The 15,727-nt window shown below is 43.6% G+C and overlaps 1 protein-coding gene across 4 annotated transcripts in view; it reads left to right on the top strand.

The window, feature by feature from the left end:
- The window catches only part of AGL (amylo-alpha-1, 6-glucosidase, 4-alpha-glucanotransferase), a 145,908-nt gene extending 136,498 nt beyond the window's left edge, over positions 1 to 9,410 (top strand). For all 4 annotated transcript variants that reach the window (XM_044302500.1, XM_044302497.1, XM_044302498.1 and 1 more), the window contains exons 32-34: positions 5,307 to 5,394; positions 5,476 to 5,609; positions 8,650 to 9,410. In XM_044302500.1, the coding sequence (XP_044158435.1) occupies positions 5,307 to 5,394; positions 5,476 to 5,609; positions 8,650 to 8,767 (340 nt within the window). In that variant the 3' untranslated portion in view covers positions 8,768 to 9,410. The remainder of the gene's footprint in view (positions 1 to 5,306; positions 5,395 to 5,475; positions 5,610 to 8,649) is intronic.
- Positions 9,411 to 15,727: the final 6,317 nt, after the last annotated feature.

Genomic DNA, 15,727 nt, shown 5'->3' with positions numbered 1-15,727 from the left:
CTCTGATCCGTCAGAACAATAACCCCCAAAAAATGGATCCTGTCTGTGGAACATCCGCCTTCACTCGGTCAGCATTTGGTCAGTAATCCATCAGTATTGCTAAAGCCCCCCCAAAAAACAGGAGTGGATCCAAAACAGAGATGACACGTGAATGGAATATATGCATGTCTTCTGTGTTTTGTACCCATTCCTCCTTTTAGCTACCAAATCATAAGCCAATTCTGATGCAAAATAGGGACCATGTCATGCAGGCCTTACAGCTGTTACATAGACAGGATCAGTTTTGAGTCCTATTTTTCCTTCCTTCTGACAGATCAGAAGAAGGGTCAAATAAATGATGTTGTCAGCCAGGCCGAAAGCCAAAATAGTGACCCAGTCATGAAGTAGGGAGGGTGGGAACAGCATGAGAAGTCCACAGAGGGGCCCTATGACATAGTGGTGAGGTGGCGGCAGCATTAGGAGGAGCCCACAGAGTGGCACAATGACAGTGTGGAGGTGGCAGCAGCAGCATGAGGAGACCACAGAGTGGCACAATGACAGAGTGGAGGTGGCAGCATCAGGAGACCCCAGAGTGGCAAGGTGACATAGTGTGGAGGTGGCAGCAGCATCAGGAGACCACAGAGTGACCCGGTGACAGAGTGGGGAGGTGGGTGGCAATACCAGTACCAGATGAAGATGGTGGGTGAAAGAAGGAGCACTTGGCATCAGATGTGTGGCATCAGGCGGTGGCAGCATAAGAATAGTAGCTGAGAAGAAACCGGTCTCTTTTGTCAGTGTTGGTGTGGCACCATGGATGATCTAGTCTGATTCATCAGGCATTGGTGGGTGGAAATCCTGGCTGATCCATGCCTGATTTATCTTGATAAAGGTCAGTCTCTCCACATTTTGGGTGGACAGGCGAGTTCTTCTTGGGGTCACTATGGCCCCTGCCGCACTAAACACCTGCTCTGATGCCACACTACTGGCCGGGCAGGACAGCTTTTCCAGGGCAAACTCTGCCAGTTGCGGCCACTAATCCAGTTTGGCTGCCCAGTAGTTCAGTGGATCTTCAATGTGGGGTGGCAGGGTACTGTCCAAGTATGCCACCACCTGCTGGTTCGGTCCTGCTCCAGGTCTAGCTGCTTCTGCTGCTGGTAAGTAGTTTCTTCACTAGGCGGGTGAAGAAAGCTGCTCATCAGCGACTTTAGAGTCAAGTTGCTGCTGATGGAGCTGGAACTGCTCCTACCTCCCCTCCCCCCACCCTGCCACAGCAGCCATGGCAGATGAACGTGAGCGCAAAGGGCCCCCCGGTCAGACCTGCAAGAGAATGGACGATGGCGCAGATAGGCAGCGGACAGCTGACTACATAGGATGTCTCTATAGTAGTTCAGTTTGTCCTCCCTCTCAGCGGGTGTAAAAAAGGCCCCCATTTTGGACCGGTAGCGAGGGTCCAACAAGGTGGAGAGCCAGAATATGTTGCATATATGTCTTTGTTGGGGGATGCCGTTCTGCCGATGCAGCTCAAAGAGGGTGTGCTTTGCGGTGTACGAGTGGCTTAAGTGCAAGCAAAGTTTCCTGGCCATAGGATGTCTTGCAGATGGGTGGAAGACTTCAGGAACCGCTTGACAACCAGATTGAACACATGTGCCATGCAGGGCGCATGGCACAGCACTCTTTGACACAGCGCCGACACCATGTTCTTCCCGTTGCCGGTCACCATGGTTCCGATTATGAGTTGTCGCGGAAAAAGCCAGGATTTGATTTATTAATGAAGGACACGGAGCAGTTCCTCCCCTGTGTGACTCCGTTCGCCAAGGCAAACGAGGTGCAGAACAGTGTGACACTGCCGTGCCCTGCACATGTGGTATGCTGGAGGGGCACTGTGAATTGTCCCTCCAGTGGAGGCTGAGGAAACGGTGGAAGATGAGGAGGCAGGACATTGTCGCAGGACCAACGGCATGAGAACGTGGAGGCGGAAGTGGCGTTACCTGGCCAAGTTGCTGGTGTGGCTGGGCAGGAACCACATTCACCCAGTGGGCCATAAATGACATGTATTGTTCCTGACCATTACAGCTCCACGCGTTGGCGTTGCCGTGCGCTTTTGCAGACACCGTCGGGCTCAAGGACTGGCCCACCTTCTGTTCTACATACATGTGCAGGGCTGGTACTGCCTTTTTGGCAAAGAAATGACGGCTTGGGACTCTCCACCTTGGCTCGGCACAAGCCATCAGTTCTCTGAAAGGTGCAGAGTCCACCACTTGGAAAGGGAGGGACTGAATCACCAGCAACTTGGCCAGGAGCACATTCAGCTTCTGCGCCGTTGGATGAGTGCTCGCATACTGTTGTCTCTTGGCAATCGCTTCGGTGATCGATTGCTGACTGAATGACTGACAAGTAGAAGGAGGAGCAGGAGCATCAGGAACAACAGATGATGCGAAGGACAGACAGCTCCCTTCGGCTGAGGTGGTAGGGCCTTGACTGCCTGAAATCCGGTGCATGCCACTGGGTGATGCAGCAGTTGGTGCGGAAGGCTGGACCACCACATCGGAGCCACGTTTCTCCAAGGCCACTGTATGGTGACGCTGCATATGTTGACACTGGCCGTGGTGCCAACATTGGCACCCTGGCCATGCTTCACCTTCTGCCCACAGATTCTACAAATGGCCATGTTCACCTCCTCCGATGGCTTAACAAAAAACAAGTAGGTAATTTTACCCCCAACACTCTGCATTGACTGACTGCTACCGCCGCTGCTTCCGTGAACCCCTGCACCAGTACTTTCCAGTCAGGTAGGCTCCTGCCAAGTGGGTGGTCTACCCCGGGCACGTTTGCCTCCCACCTCCCACTGCTGCCACCCTGCTGACTCCCGGCCACGCTAGCGACTTGCTGGCTCCGCCACTGCCTCACGGGCAAGCTGCCACCCTCTTCTCCCGATGATGATGAAGCCCCTTATTGACCCAGCTCCCAAGTGCAATCAGCTACATCATTATCATCGAGTACTGTCTGTACGTCACTTATGTCCTCCTTAACAGTCTCTGGGTCAGGACCGCTCTCAGCACCAGCTCCCACGCCACTCTCCTCATCACTACTTGCCCGCCTACCGGAGGAAGCAGCGGATTTCTCCTCCACATCTTGGCTGGCCAGTAGCTGCTGACTGTCCTCTAGTAGCTTGTCCTCTCTGTATAGTGGAGCTGAGCCCACAGCATATAATACTTCTCTGGCTGAGGGAACAGAAAAGAACAGAAGCAAGTTGAGGGCAGGTGAGGGCACAGGGCATGCTCTCGGGCCATGCCAACTAAGGGTTGTGTCTGACGAACCCACGACTCTTGGCTGGGGGTGTCTGATGTCACCTTGGGATGAAGTGGATGACCGAGTCAAACATTCAAGAACCGCTGGGTTGCTGGTCAAGACACGACCGCTAGATGACACCGGGAGCTCAGGCCTCTCGCTGCCACTCCTGCTGCCATGCCCCCTTACTCTGCTGCGACCTGTGCCTGCGCCAGAAACATTTAGGCCTCTGCCACTGCCCTGTGCAGGGCCTGGCACTTCTCTGTATGACATACTGTTAGATCAAATAAATAAAAATGGAAATAAAACACCCCCAAAAAGTCTTACATTTTCTCACTTCACCACACTACGGCTAATAAGCCCCTATTTCCCCACTAATACACGCCATAAAATGCTTTAGAACCTATAACTGCACCGCACAAGCGCAAATAAGACGTAGAAATATTTCCTTTTGTAATACCCTGTTAATGACTGTATCAAACAGCACTTGCACCCCAATAACAAGAACGGTTTGCAGGAATTACAGAGCTGTATGTCAATTTGGATCCCCAGTCAGTGCAGCAAGGTGTAATAGGACTGTTCCTATTACCCAGGCTGTAACCTTCCCTACTGAACCCTGGTCTGCTTCAATACTGTGGATTGATTCCTCCTTATCCTTTCTCTGAACTTCTATACAGTCTTTCCTAGCACTTTCCCTAGCGCCTGCTGATGTCTCTCCCTGCACCAAGTACACTGGAAAATAGCTGAGTCTGAGGCTATTTATAGGGGTGTGACATCACAGGGCTGGCTGGCTGTTGATTGGCTGATTGCATGGCGTTGTGGGTGATCCCTCGTTCCCAGAGTTCCTTGCTTGATGTCCTAACACGTGCAGCAGCCGTTTTAGGAAAAAATTTGATTCGTTACCATGAAGCGTGAGGAAATTTTGGATTCTGTGGGAATGGAATGTATTAGCTCATCTCTAATCCTGTTACATGGCCTTGGCTAATAATGGGCGCCAGTATGCAAGCTATTGGCTCTCGTTTAAAGGGCCTTTCATATGGTGCAAATTAAACAAAGTGAGTGGGGGACAAAAGATTGTTACGATCCTTCTTCCCCCAATCAGTCTGCATATTGTCAGCTGTGCTTCCCCTCTTTACACAGGGAGATGTGATGAGGATTTTTGGTGCCACATAAATGATGGGACTACCCGACAAATGTTGAGCATTTTACATTCAGACTCATGATTACACAGATCAGTTATTGGGAACAAACACATATTCCCAGTAATTAGCCTCATTCTCAGCCCATGTAAATGAGCGCTTACTGGGTCTGCGCTGGTCTTTGTGTTTCCCGTCCCAATGCCCTCTCTGCCAATCACTGCCTTTTCTAATGCCCCAGACAGAAGTAAGGCCATCTGTGAGGATAATTCCCCTTTCATCCCTGTGAGCAGATGGTAGATCCTGTCTTAATTGTCATTATTGCTGTCTGTATTCCCTTGTGTTATTGAAAAATACAAACACATGAAGACAGACTTAGCAGTCCTCATTTATCCTTTCTTCAAGGCACCTTTGCAAGGTAACTGCAACCAATGTGCATAATTCACGTTTTTTATAATATGCATTTACCTGTAAGGCCATGTCAACTTTTAATCATTCATGAGATCCACTCGCCTTACCCCAGGTCTGAGCGGGAGGTCTGTCACACGTCAGAGACCTTCGGGCCTCACCTTGTCGCAAACAGAAATGTATGTGGCTATAGAAATTTCTTATGTGATTTTAACATAGATGGAATGATACATATCTTTGTAGCATGTAGATCTTAGGCCTAATGCACTATGCAGGCCTTGGGCACTATAGAGCAGCACATGTGGTGCCTAGGTCTGCACAGTATATAACGGCAGGGGGCGCACAGTGCCACCGTACAGCCTCTTGTATATACTGTAGCATTACCGGGTGCCTAGTGGTCATCTGTTTCCGGTTGGTAATCATCATTTGTGAAGCTGTCATGATGTACGCCCTAACCCTGAAGACTAACTAATTCTTCTCTTTGCCTTTTTTTAGTGACATGGTTTACTGCGGAGTATATGACAATGCTCTGGATAATGATAATTATAACGTTGCAAAAGGATTTAATTACCACCAGGGACCGGTAAGGCCGATTGTGCATTTTTTTTCTATTAAGTCTCTGTACTGAGCCAAATCCTGATGTAAAGCCTGCTTTGTTTTCCAGGAATGGCTCTGGCCCATCGGGTATTTCCTGCGTGCCAAGTTGCACTTTGCTAAGTTGATAGACCAGGAAACCTACCAGAAAACCGTGGTGTTAGTGAAGAATGTACTGTCGCGTCACTACACACATCTGGAGAGGTGAGGACAGTCTCATTATAGCATTAATGGTAACATAAGGGACATTTGGGTATTTTCACATAGTCTTCATGTGGATGCTACAGCTTTTGTCCCTTCACTGGGACCACTGTCTCTTCTGGCAATGGTCTTGGGTATGAAAAGGACAGAAGGTGGATAAATGTACTTTCCTAGGTAAATGAATGTGGTCTGTGGTCCACCCTGAGACCTTATAGGAGTAGTAAAAAATGTATTTGGCAAAACCTTTTAAAAGGCCATGAAGACTACTACTGCTGATAACCACAAGTCACCTTCTGAAACCCACGGCGATCAGCGGAGGTTGTAGCCAGCCATACAATCCCCTCTGAGAAATGAATAGGCATGTACCTTGTGTAATCCATGGAGTCCACTGGAGCTGGTGATATATCGTGGCTCTCTGGCTCACAGATGGGGAGTCCTGAGGAGGAGATAAACTTCTATAAAGGCTACTGTCACATCTGCATTTTTGATGGACCCATCATAGATCAGCAAAAACGCTTCCGTCATGGATAATACAACCGTCTCCATCCGTTATGAACGGATCCGGTTGTATTATCTCTAAAATCGCCATGACAGATCCGTCTCTAAAACCATTGTAAGTCAATGGGGGACGGATCCGTTTTCTTTTGTGTCAGAGAAAACAGATCCGTCTCCATTGACTCACATTGTGAGTGATGACCGATCCGCATCCCAGGGCGCACTCAAAAACTACTTGGGGTGTGTCATGGGAACGCAATGAAACTGTTCAGTTCTGTTTTGTCAATGAATGCGGACAAAACTAAAACATTTTCCTTCGCTATTGAGATCCTATGAGGAATCTCAATAGCAGAAAGGGAAAGCGCAAATGTGAAAGTAGCCTAACGTCTGTGTTCTCTAACAGAGCTTATGAAGAGGACTGAGTGAGACAACCCTTTTAACGCCATAAACAACTTGAAGCCATTTTAAAGTTAATATATGGATTTTGAGAAAATAATGGGCAACTCACTTGGACCATTAACACGTACTGTATTTGTGAATGCAACCATCCACCATGTGTTATAGCTCAGTGCTGCCAGTGCAGTTCTACATGCATCCCCTTCAGGCTCAGCGTCTAGCACAGCCTGGACCGGCATTGTGCATTCTGTGATGTGTTGTATTTGCACTTGGGCACCAGTAGTAACCAGATGTACAGTAGGAAACGCGATCTGCGGTTTATCACTTCAGCTAAGTTACGGATATATTTGTCAACAAGCTTGTCATAGCAACCAATAGAATACAGCTATGTTACAGGGATAATATATGTAATGAAATGTATATATCACAGGCAAAATTGGAATGGATTGTATGTTAGACAGCAGGGGCGTGCTTTATTAACACATTGTGTAATGCAAACAAATGAAAATATAATAGAAAACAGAGATTCTAGTCTTCTACATATTTCAGTAGTCTGAGGTGGAATGACATTTTCTTAGTTCGGCACTTTTTTTCATGTGCACTTAAGTTTTATCTGAGACCTAAAGCAAATATATTCAGCTTTCTTATAACTTATTGAAACTTGTATGAACAAAATTAATGCAAAATATAATAGACAACAGAGAAATAAACTTGCACACAACAGACTCTAACCCTAAGGTAGAAAGTTATTGTGAGTAGTGCCCCAAAGGGCATTGGAGCCTCCATCACAGAATTCATCACAAATAGCAGAGAAAAAATATTGCATGCAGGACTTTTTTCTCCGCTAAAAGAATGTTCTCGCAAACAAAGACGGAACGGCCCCTGTTATAGTCAGTGGGATCGGTTTGGCTCCTTTCCAGTTAGTTATGTGCCAAATCCGGCACTTCCGTTATTCTCATTGTTTTGCTGCTATAACGGAGCAGAGGAACGGAAATAATATCGCTGGTGAGAATACTGCGGATAACTGTCGTTAATTAGCTATCCACATTAATAAGGGACGTTATCAATGCTGACTGGGGATGGTAACCACACCATTTGGGGACACTGTCCATGTAAATTATGGACACTCTCCACACCAATCAGGAACTCTATCTATGCCAATTGCAAACAGTATTCATGAGTATTATAGACCCTATCCACACCAATTTGTAGCACTATCTGTCTTCTACCAAAGCTGTTACTGAGCGTTAGTAAGGACAGTCTGTCTTCAGTGATTTACTGAGCACTGAAGACACCTTTGTGTAACAAGTCAGATAGGCAGAGGACGGACAGTTATAGTCAGGCCACATGTCCATAGTCAAGAGGTGACCAGAGGCGGATGGAAGCCTCTGCATATTACACACAAGCGTCTTCTGCAGACTGACGAGATTCTCCTCTGTTACAGCATTGCTAAGAAGACTCTTTACACCCTGTTTTCTAGTAGAAAGCAACATCGTTCCCTAATAAATTATATTACAAAAATGTTTAATATCCTTTTCCGAACACTATATTAATAATACTATAAACCGAAACAACAGTTATCCTCAGCAGGTAGAGCGCAAGTTAGAGTTGAACCAATTTTCTCTTCTCTGTTGTCTGTTATATTTATCATCAGTTTGGGTTTCTCAAGTCTCAACTTGTTAAAAAAGTTGAATATTTTAATTCAGTTTATGTGTCAGAATTACTAAGAATTGTTTTAGTGATAAAAAATGCACTGGTCACTTAAAAATGTTATTCAGTTTAGACTGCTGCAATAAGTAGAAAACTGAAATCTCTGTCTATTATATTTTAATAGGTTTGGGTTTCACTGGGTTCAGTTTAGCATACAATCCTAGGTAAATCTAGTTGTATAATGTCAGAATGAAATCCCCTTATTTCCTAATGTTCCTAAAGCCTGCAAGTCATAAAATGCCTGGATTTCCTACTTTGCCTGTCGGATATACACAAAGATATTCAACATATACCTGTATATAAATGTGAATGTGTATTAATGTAGTCCTCTGAAATACAGTGGTAATTCAGCTCCAGCAGCTTGCGGATACGGTAGCTCCAGTATGTGCTGTTTTGTACTGTGTGCTCTGGCCGTTTAATGTTGAGAATTTGTCTTCTCTAGATCCTCCTGGAAAGGCCTTCCTGAACTAACCAACGAGAATGGTCAGTACTGTCCGTTCAGCTGTGAGACACAAGCCTGGTCCATATCTGTAGTGCTCGAGGTCCTACATGACCTGTAGACCACTCCACCCTCATGTCTTGTTTTACTGTAAGAAGAAGCTGGATGAAGTGGTCACGAGCACTGGAGGAACTACAAGTATATGCAAGCACCTGACCTCAACGTGATGTGACAACACTTACCACAGGGATTAGTTATATGTTCTTCACTGAAGCAGATATCTTTGTGTGAAATGCTTGTTTACTTTGCACGTAACCCATGTCAGTCCTGCCGTCACCATATTGCACAGTGCTTTGTGAGGGTTTCTGTTCTTAACGATGTAAATACAGTCATCAGATTCCTGGTCGCAATGGTGCTGCGGTAGAAGCTCTCGTGTGATTAGGTAGGAGTGCCTGGACGATACTAAATTAGCTAGAATTATAATTGTCAAGTATTACACTGTATGACGGGGGTCAGGCATTAGCAAAATCCATTTTTAATGTCGAGGAGACGTGCATGAATAGAAGTGCAGATTTCAGTGGGGTCGGAGGTATCCATTTTAAGTATGATAACATCATATTTACTTGAGTCTGTTACCAAGGAAAGTATATGACGGTCTTCCTGATCATATCATCGTAGTGTGGAATGTGTGAGATGCTGCTTGGTGTTTACTTTAGATATGATTGTTTTAACCGTAAACCTGTGCAATAAAGCCTATACTGTTAGTTGTCCTTGTCTCACTTTGTATACAGTATATTTATGCTATATTGACCATATTCATCCAATATGAAAACAGATCCATCTCCATTGACTTACATTTTGATTTATGACAGATCCGTCTTGCTCTCAAAAACGCTGCTTGCTCCGCATCCCAAAACTGAACTGAAGGGAATGGAGACCACCAGAATGCATTCCGTTCTGTTTTATTGCATACCCATGACGGGGATGCAATGAAACAGAACGGTATGCATTCTGGTGCTCTCCATTCCCTTCCGTTCAGTTTTGTCCCTATTGACAATGAATGGGGACAAAACTGAAGCGTTTTCCTCCGCTATTGAGACCCTATGACTGATCTCAATAACGAAAAGAGAAAGCGCAGATGTGAAAATAGCCTTAGACACAGGACTAATTTGTCAATATTCCTTCTCCCCGAGCTTCATAACCAGGAAGCTTGCCAGAAAAACAGTCCAGCTCTATATAACACTTAACAAAAATCATAGTGATTCTGTTGGGAACTGACCTTTTTACGATCTCTTTTCTAGCTACATTTCATTTGTTTAGGGGTCTCTTGAAATACACCTTTTTGATTCACACTCAAAGTGAAGAAAATGTTTGCCAGCAACTGAAAAAGTTTATTGGAGTGAATATATCATAAGGATAGGGCCACGTGGTGACACTGGCCTCACAGCAGCTGTCGCGGCCAGTATCGCTAAGTAGCAGTGATCCTAAAGAAATTAATGGAATCTTCATGACAGTCATAAAAAAAAACAACAAATAAAAATTATTTATGTAACGAACGAAAAAACCTTATGGCTGTCAAAAATGTGTGTACTATAAATAAATAAAAAATTTAAATTAAAAAAATATGGAAAATGTGCCTAGTCATGAAAAGCTCTGGAAGAGGACCTGCCATGAACAATCTAACCGTTACTTTTATTTTTTGTAAAGGAATGGGAAAGAAAGGAAATCTGCTTTTTTATGACATGCACTGTAATTAGATTTGTACTACTTTTTTTGTGGAATAGAAAAAAGAACATTTTTGTGTTTTACTTTATACAGTGTCACCATGTACTGGAAATGCTATATAATATACACTCACCTAAAGACTTATTAGGAACACTATACTAATACGGTGTTGGACCCCCTTTTGCCTTCAGAACTGCCTTAATTCTACGTGGCATTGATTCAACAAGGTGCTGATAGCATTCTTTAGAAATGTTGGCCCATATTGATAGGATAGCATCTTGCAGTTGATGGAGATTTGAGGGATGCACATCCAGGGCACGAAGCTCCCGTTCCACCACATCCCAAAGATGATCTATTGGGTTGAGATCTGGTGACTGTGGGGGCCATTTTAGTACAGTGAACTCATTGTCATGTTCAAGATACCAATTTGAAATGATTTGAGCTTTGTGACATGGTGCATTATCCTGCTGGAAGTAGCCATCAGAGGATGGGTACATGGTGGTCACGAAGGGATGAACCTGGTCAGAAACAATGCTCAGGTAGCCCGTGGCATTTAAACAATGGCCAATTGGCACTAAGGGGCCTAAAGTGTGCCCAGAAAACATCCCCCACACCATAACACCACCACCAGCAGCCTGCACAGTGGTAACAAGGCATGATGGATACATGTTCTCATTCTGTTTATGCCAAATTCGGACTCTACTATTTGAACAACAGAAATCGAGACTCATCAGACCAGGCAACATTTTTCCAGTCTTCAACAGTCCAATTTTGGTGAGCTTGTGCAAATTGTAGCCTCTTTTTCCTATTTGTAGTGGAGATGAGTGGTATCCGGTGGGGGTCTTCTGCTGTTGTAGCCCACCTTTCTTTCCAATTCTGACATTCAGTTTGGAGTTCAGGAGATTGTCTTGACCAGGACCACAACCCTACATGCATTGAAGCAACTGCCATGTGATTGGTTGACTAGATAATCGCATTAATGAGAAATAGAACAGGTGTTCCTAATAATTCTTTAGGTTAGTGTATATTACTAAAGAGGTGCCATGGTCGTAAGGATGCTGTTCCACCTAATGGCTGCCGCATGGCCAAACACCAGAAGTCGACACAGTCTGCAAATCTATTAAGGTTTACTACTTGCTGATTCTTAATGGCCGTGTGATTCTAGGCAATCTCTTAATTTATTTGTATACCGTAGAGACTTTTGTTTTTTTGCTACATGGGATTACATCACTGTTCAGAATGTTGATTGTGTAGAACTGCTGGCAACAGAAAATGATGGTTTGGATGCAACATCGGTGACCATCATTTTTGCAATGTAAGGCCTCTTGCACACGAATGCGGGCCGCAATGTACGAACACCGATCGTGGGGCAGCCACAGCCGATCGTGGACCTATTCACTGTAATGGGTCCGCGATCCGGTCGTTCCGCAAAAAGATAGGACATGTTCTATCTTTTTGCGGAACAGAAGTATGGGACGAAACCCCACGGAAGCACTCCATAGTGCTTCCATAGGGATTCGTTCCGTGCTTCCGTTCCACAACATTCCGGATTTGCGGACCCATTGAAGTGAACAAAACACCCTTCACAACAGTTGGCCAGATCAAGAACACTCTCCAGGAGGTAGGTGTATGTGTGTCAAAGTCAGCAATCAAGAGAAGACTTCACCACAGTGAATACAGAGGGTTCACCACAAGATGTAAACCATTGTTGAGCCTCAAAAACAGGAAGGCCAGATTAGAATTTGCCAAACGACATCTAAAAAAGACTTAACAGTTCTGGAACAACATCCTATGGACAGATGAGACCAAAATCAACTTGTACCAGAGTGATGGGAAGAGAAGGGTAGGTAGAAGGAAAGGAACTGCTCATGATCCTAAGCATACCACCTAATCAGTGAAGCATGGTGGTGGTAGTGTCATGGCGTGGGCATGTATGGCTGCCAATGGAATTAATTCTGAAGTGTTTCGGGCAATATTATCAGCCAAATGCTTCAGAACTCATTGGACAGCGCTTCACAATGCAGATGGACAATGACTCAAAACATACTGCAAAGGCAACCAAAGAGTTTTTTAAGGGAAAAAAATGGAATGTTATGCAATGGCCAAGTCAATCATCTGACCTGAATCCGAGTGAGCATGCATTTCACTGGAACTGAAGACAGTCGCAGTAGAGGCCTGGCAGAGCGTCACCAGGGATGAAACCCAGCGTCCGGTGATGTCTATGCGTTCCAGACTTCAGGCTGTAATTGACTGCAAAGTATTTGCAACCAAGTATTAAAAAGTGAAAGTTTGATTTATGATTATTATTCTGTCCCATTACTTTTGGTCCCTTAACAAGTGGGAGGCACATATGCAAACTGTTGTAATTCCTGCACCGTTCACCTGATTTGGATGTAAATACCCTCAAATTAAAGCTGACAGTCTGCAGGTAAAGCACATCTTGTTTGTTTCATTTTAAATCGATTGTGGTGGTGTATAGAGCCAAAAATGTTAGAATTGTGTCAATGTCCCAATATTTATGGACCTGACTGTATATACATTAGCCGACAGGGTACTAACATTCCTGTAAATGAGTCTGTTAGACAGTGCAGGCTAGGGCCCACTGATGAATTAACCGACTGCCCATGGGGCCAGTCCGACCCTGGGGACATATGTTATTTTTTTTGTCAGAATACTGTATGCAGAATCAGAGTTTTTATTTTTTTTATGTATTTGTTTATATAATAGGAAATCATACAATTTTCAAATATACATTTATTTAAAGTGTTGCCTACTTTACTGTCTTAAGGTTATTGACCCCTATCTGCACAGTATGGTATTACAGTGTTACATATATAGAGATATATATTCATTTATTCCAGTAATGCAGCTTAAAATTTAGAATTTTGTGAAAAGGTTTAATATTCTAGGCTCAAAGTGCCACACTCTAGTCAGCTAATGAATCCATATCCCCTGAGCAAAGGGTACCTGAGATTGTGACTTTGGGGTTTTCATAAGCTGTAAGCCATAATCATCCAAATTGTAACAAGTAAAGGCTTGAAATATCTCGCTTTTCACAACAGCTATGACGGCTTCGCTGGTTTTTACTCCTTACCAGCATAAGGTGATGCTGTGCTGCTGCCCAGGTTCCCCCCTGGCTCGAATGAACGAGTACCAGGATGATTTTGTAGATAATGTGAAAAAAAGAATGGAACCCACTGGTCGGCGCTGCCAGGAATATGGATGGAGTGTTCTTTAAATGTTCTTCCTTATTAAAAAATATATATATATATATAATAAACTTTTAACGTGTTTCTGGGACGGAGCGTCCCCTTCATCAGGACAATAACAAAGTGACATACACAAGGAAATTTAAAAACACTTTTGGCGGGCTGGTCAGGGGGCAGAAGCAGGGGGAGGGGAGCAACAGAGGCGCGTTCTGCATAATTAACCAAGTCCATAATACATTGTAAATAGTCCACGGTATAAGGTTCCTTTGTAGCAATAAGCATTTACATATTTCATGCTTGTTTTATTAGTTTACAGTCTTACAAGGAGCGCTTGCAGGGAACAGCTGTAGCGATCGCGTCCCGCGCTTGTTCTACAGGAGGCTCCACGTTCCCTTACCAGCTCTGCGCTCTGTGTTTGTTACAATGTTAATGGTCATTGTATCTAAAAGATATATAGATACCTAACTGTTACTTGATTAGGAAAAGGGATGTGGTGTTAAAGTGATGGAATATTCTTTGTTCCTCAGTGTGGGTAGTCAGACGGTTCACTGTGTAGTGGGCTGGAGCGGCTATCAGGCGGTGCCGAGTCCCGATCCCACTAAAAGTGAAAACAGCCCTTTGGATGGCTATTCGCAGCACTTCTTAAGGCAGAGAGTAACGAAGACAAATAGCCAAAAGGAAAATGTAAAAGAATAATAAGTATAGGTAAAAAATAATAATAAATAATACAGATATATATATATATATATATATATTTGAACAAATTAGATCAGCAAGTGGATTTGTGTGGCCAAAGAAGAAATGCTGAGCTGAGAGTATATAAAAAAAGAAAAAAAAAAATCTTACTTATTTTCTAGTAGGAATAATAGAGGAATGTTCACAAGGGTACAAAGTATGACAAAAAATAGCTGAAGTCTATAAAATAATTTCACTGATTGCATTAAGACCATTATGAGTAAATATTTGTCGTTAATAGAGGATTGGTGTAATCTTACTTATTTTCTAGTAGGAATAATAGAGGAACAGTCACAAGGATACAATGTAAAACAAAAATACCTGGAGATTATAAAATGGTTTCACTGATTTCATTAAGACCATGAGGGTTGAGTATAAAATCAATTGGGGTAATTTTCAGAGGATGTTTTTGCTTTATCCAGTGTGGAGGCACAATGTCTAGATAGACTATTTTAACCACTTCAGCCCCCCTAGCTGAAACCCCCTTCATGACCAGGCCACTTTTTACACTTCGGCACTACACTACTTTCATAGTTTATCGCTCGGTCATGCAACTTACCACCCAAATGAATTTTACCTCCTTTTCTTCTCACTAATGGAGCTTTCATTTGGTGGTATTTTATTGCTGCTGACATTTTTACTTTTTTTGTTATTAATCAAAATGTAACGATTTTTTTGCAAAAAAATGACATTTTTCACTTTCAGCTGTAAAATTTAGCAAAAAAAAAACGACATCCATATATAAATTTTTTGCCAAATTTATTGTTCTACATGTCTTTGATAAAAAAAAATGTTTGGGCAAAAAAAAAAATGGTTTGGGTAAAAGTTATAGCGTTTACAAACTATGGTACAAAAATGTGAATTTCCGCTTTTTGAAACAGCTCTGATTTTCTGAGCACCTGTCATGTTTCCTGAGGTTCTACAATGCCCAAACAGTAGAAAAACCCCACAAATGACCCCATTTTGGAAAGTAGACACCCTAAGGTATTCGCTGATGGGCATAGTGAGTTCATAGAACTTTTTATTTTTTGTCACAAGTTAGCGGAAAATGATGATGATTTTTTCTTTTTTTATTTTTTCTTACAAAGTCTCATATTCCACTAACTTGCGACAAAAAATAAAAAATTCTAGGAACTCACCATGCCCCTCACAGAATACCTTGGGGTGTCTTCTTTCCAAAATGGGGTCACTTGTGGGGTAGTTATACTGCCCTGGCAATTTAGGGGCCCAAATGTGTGAGAAGAACTTTGCAATCAAAATGTGTAAAAAATGACCGGTGAAATCCGAAAGGTGCACTTTGGAATATGTGCCCCTTTGCCCACCTTGGCAGCAAAAAAGTGTCACACATCTGGTATCGCCGTACTCAGGAGAAGTTGGGGAATGTGTTTTGGGGTGTCATTTTACATATACCT

This window comes from Bufo gargarizans, chromosome 7 (assembly GCF_014858855.1).
Source record: "Bufo gargarizans isolate SCDJY-AF-19 chromosome 7, ASM1485885v1, whole genome shotgun sequence".
In the NCBI taxonomy this organism is placed as follows: domain Eukaryota; kingdom Metazoa; phylum Chordata; class Amphibia; order Anura; family Bufonidae; genus Bufo; species Bufo gargarizans.
The sequence above is the reverse complement of the archived record's forward strand: the minus strand, read 5'-3'. Positions and strand labels throughout refer to the sequence as shown.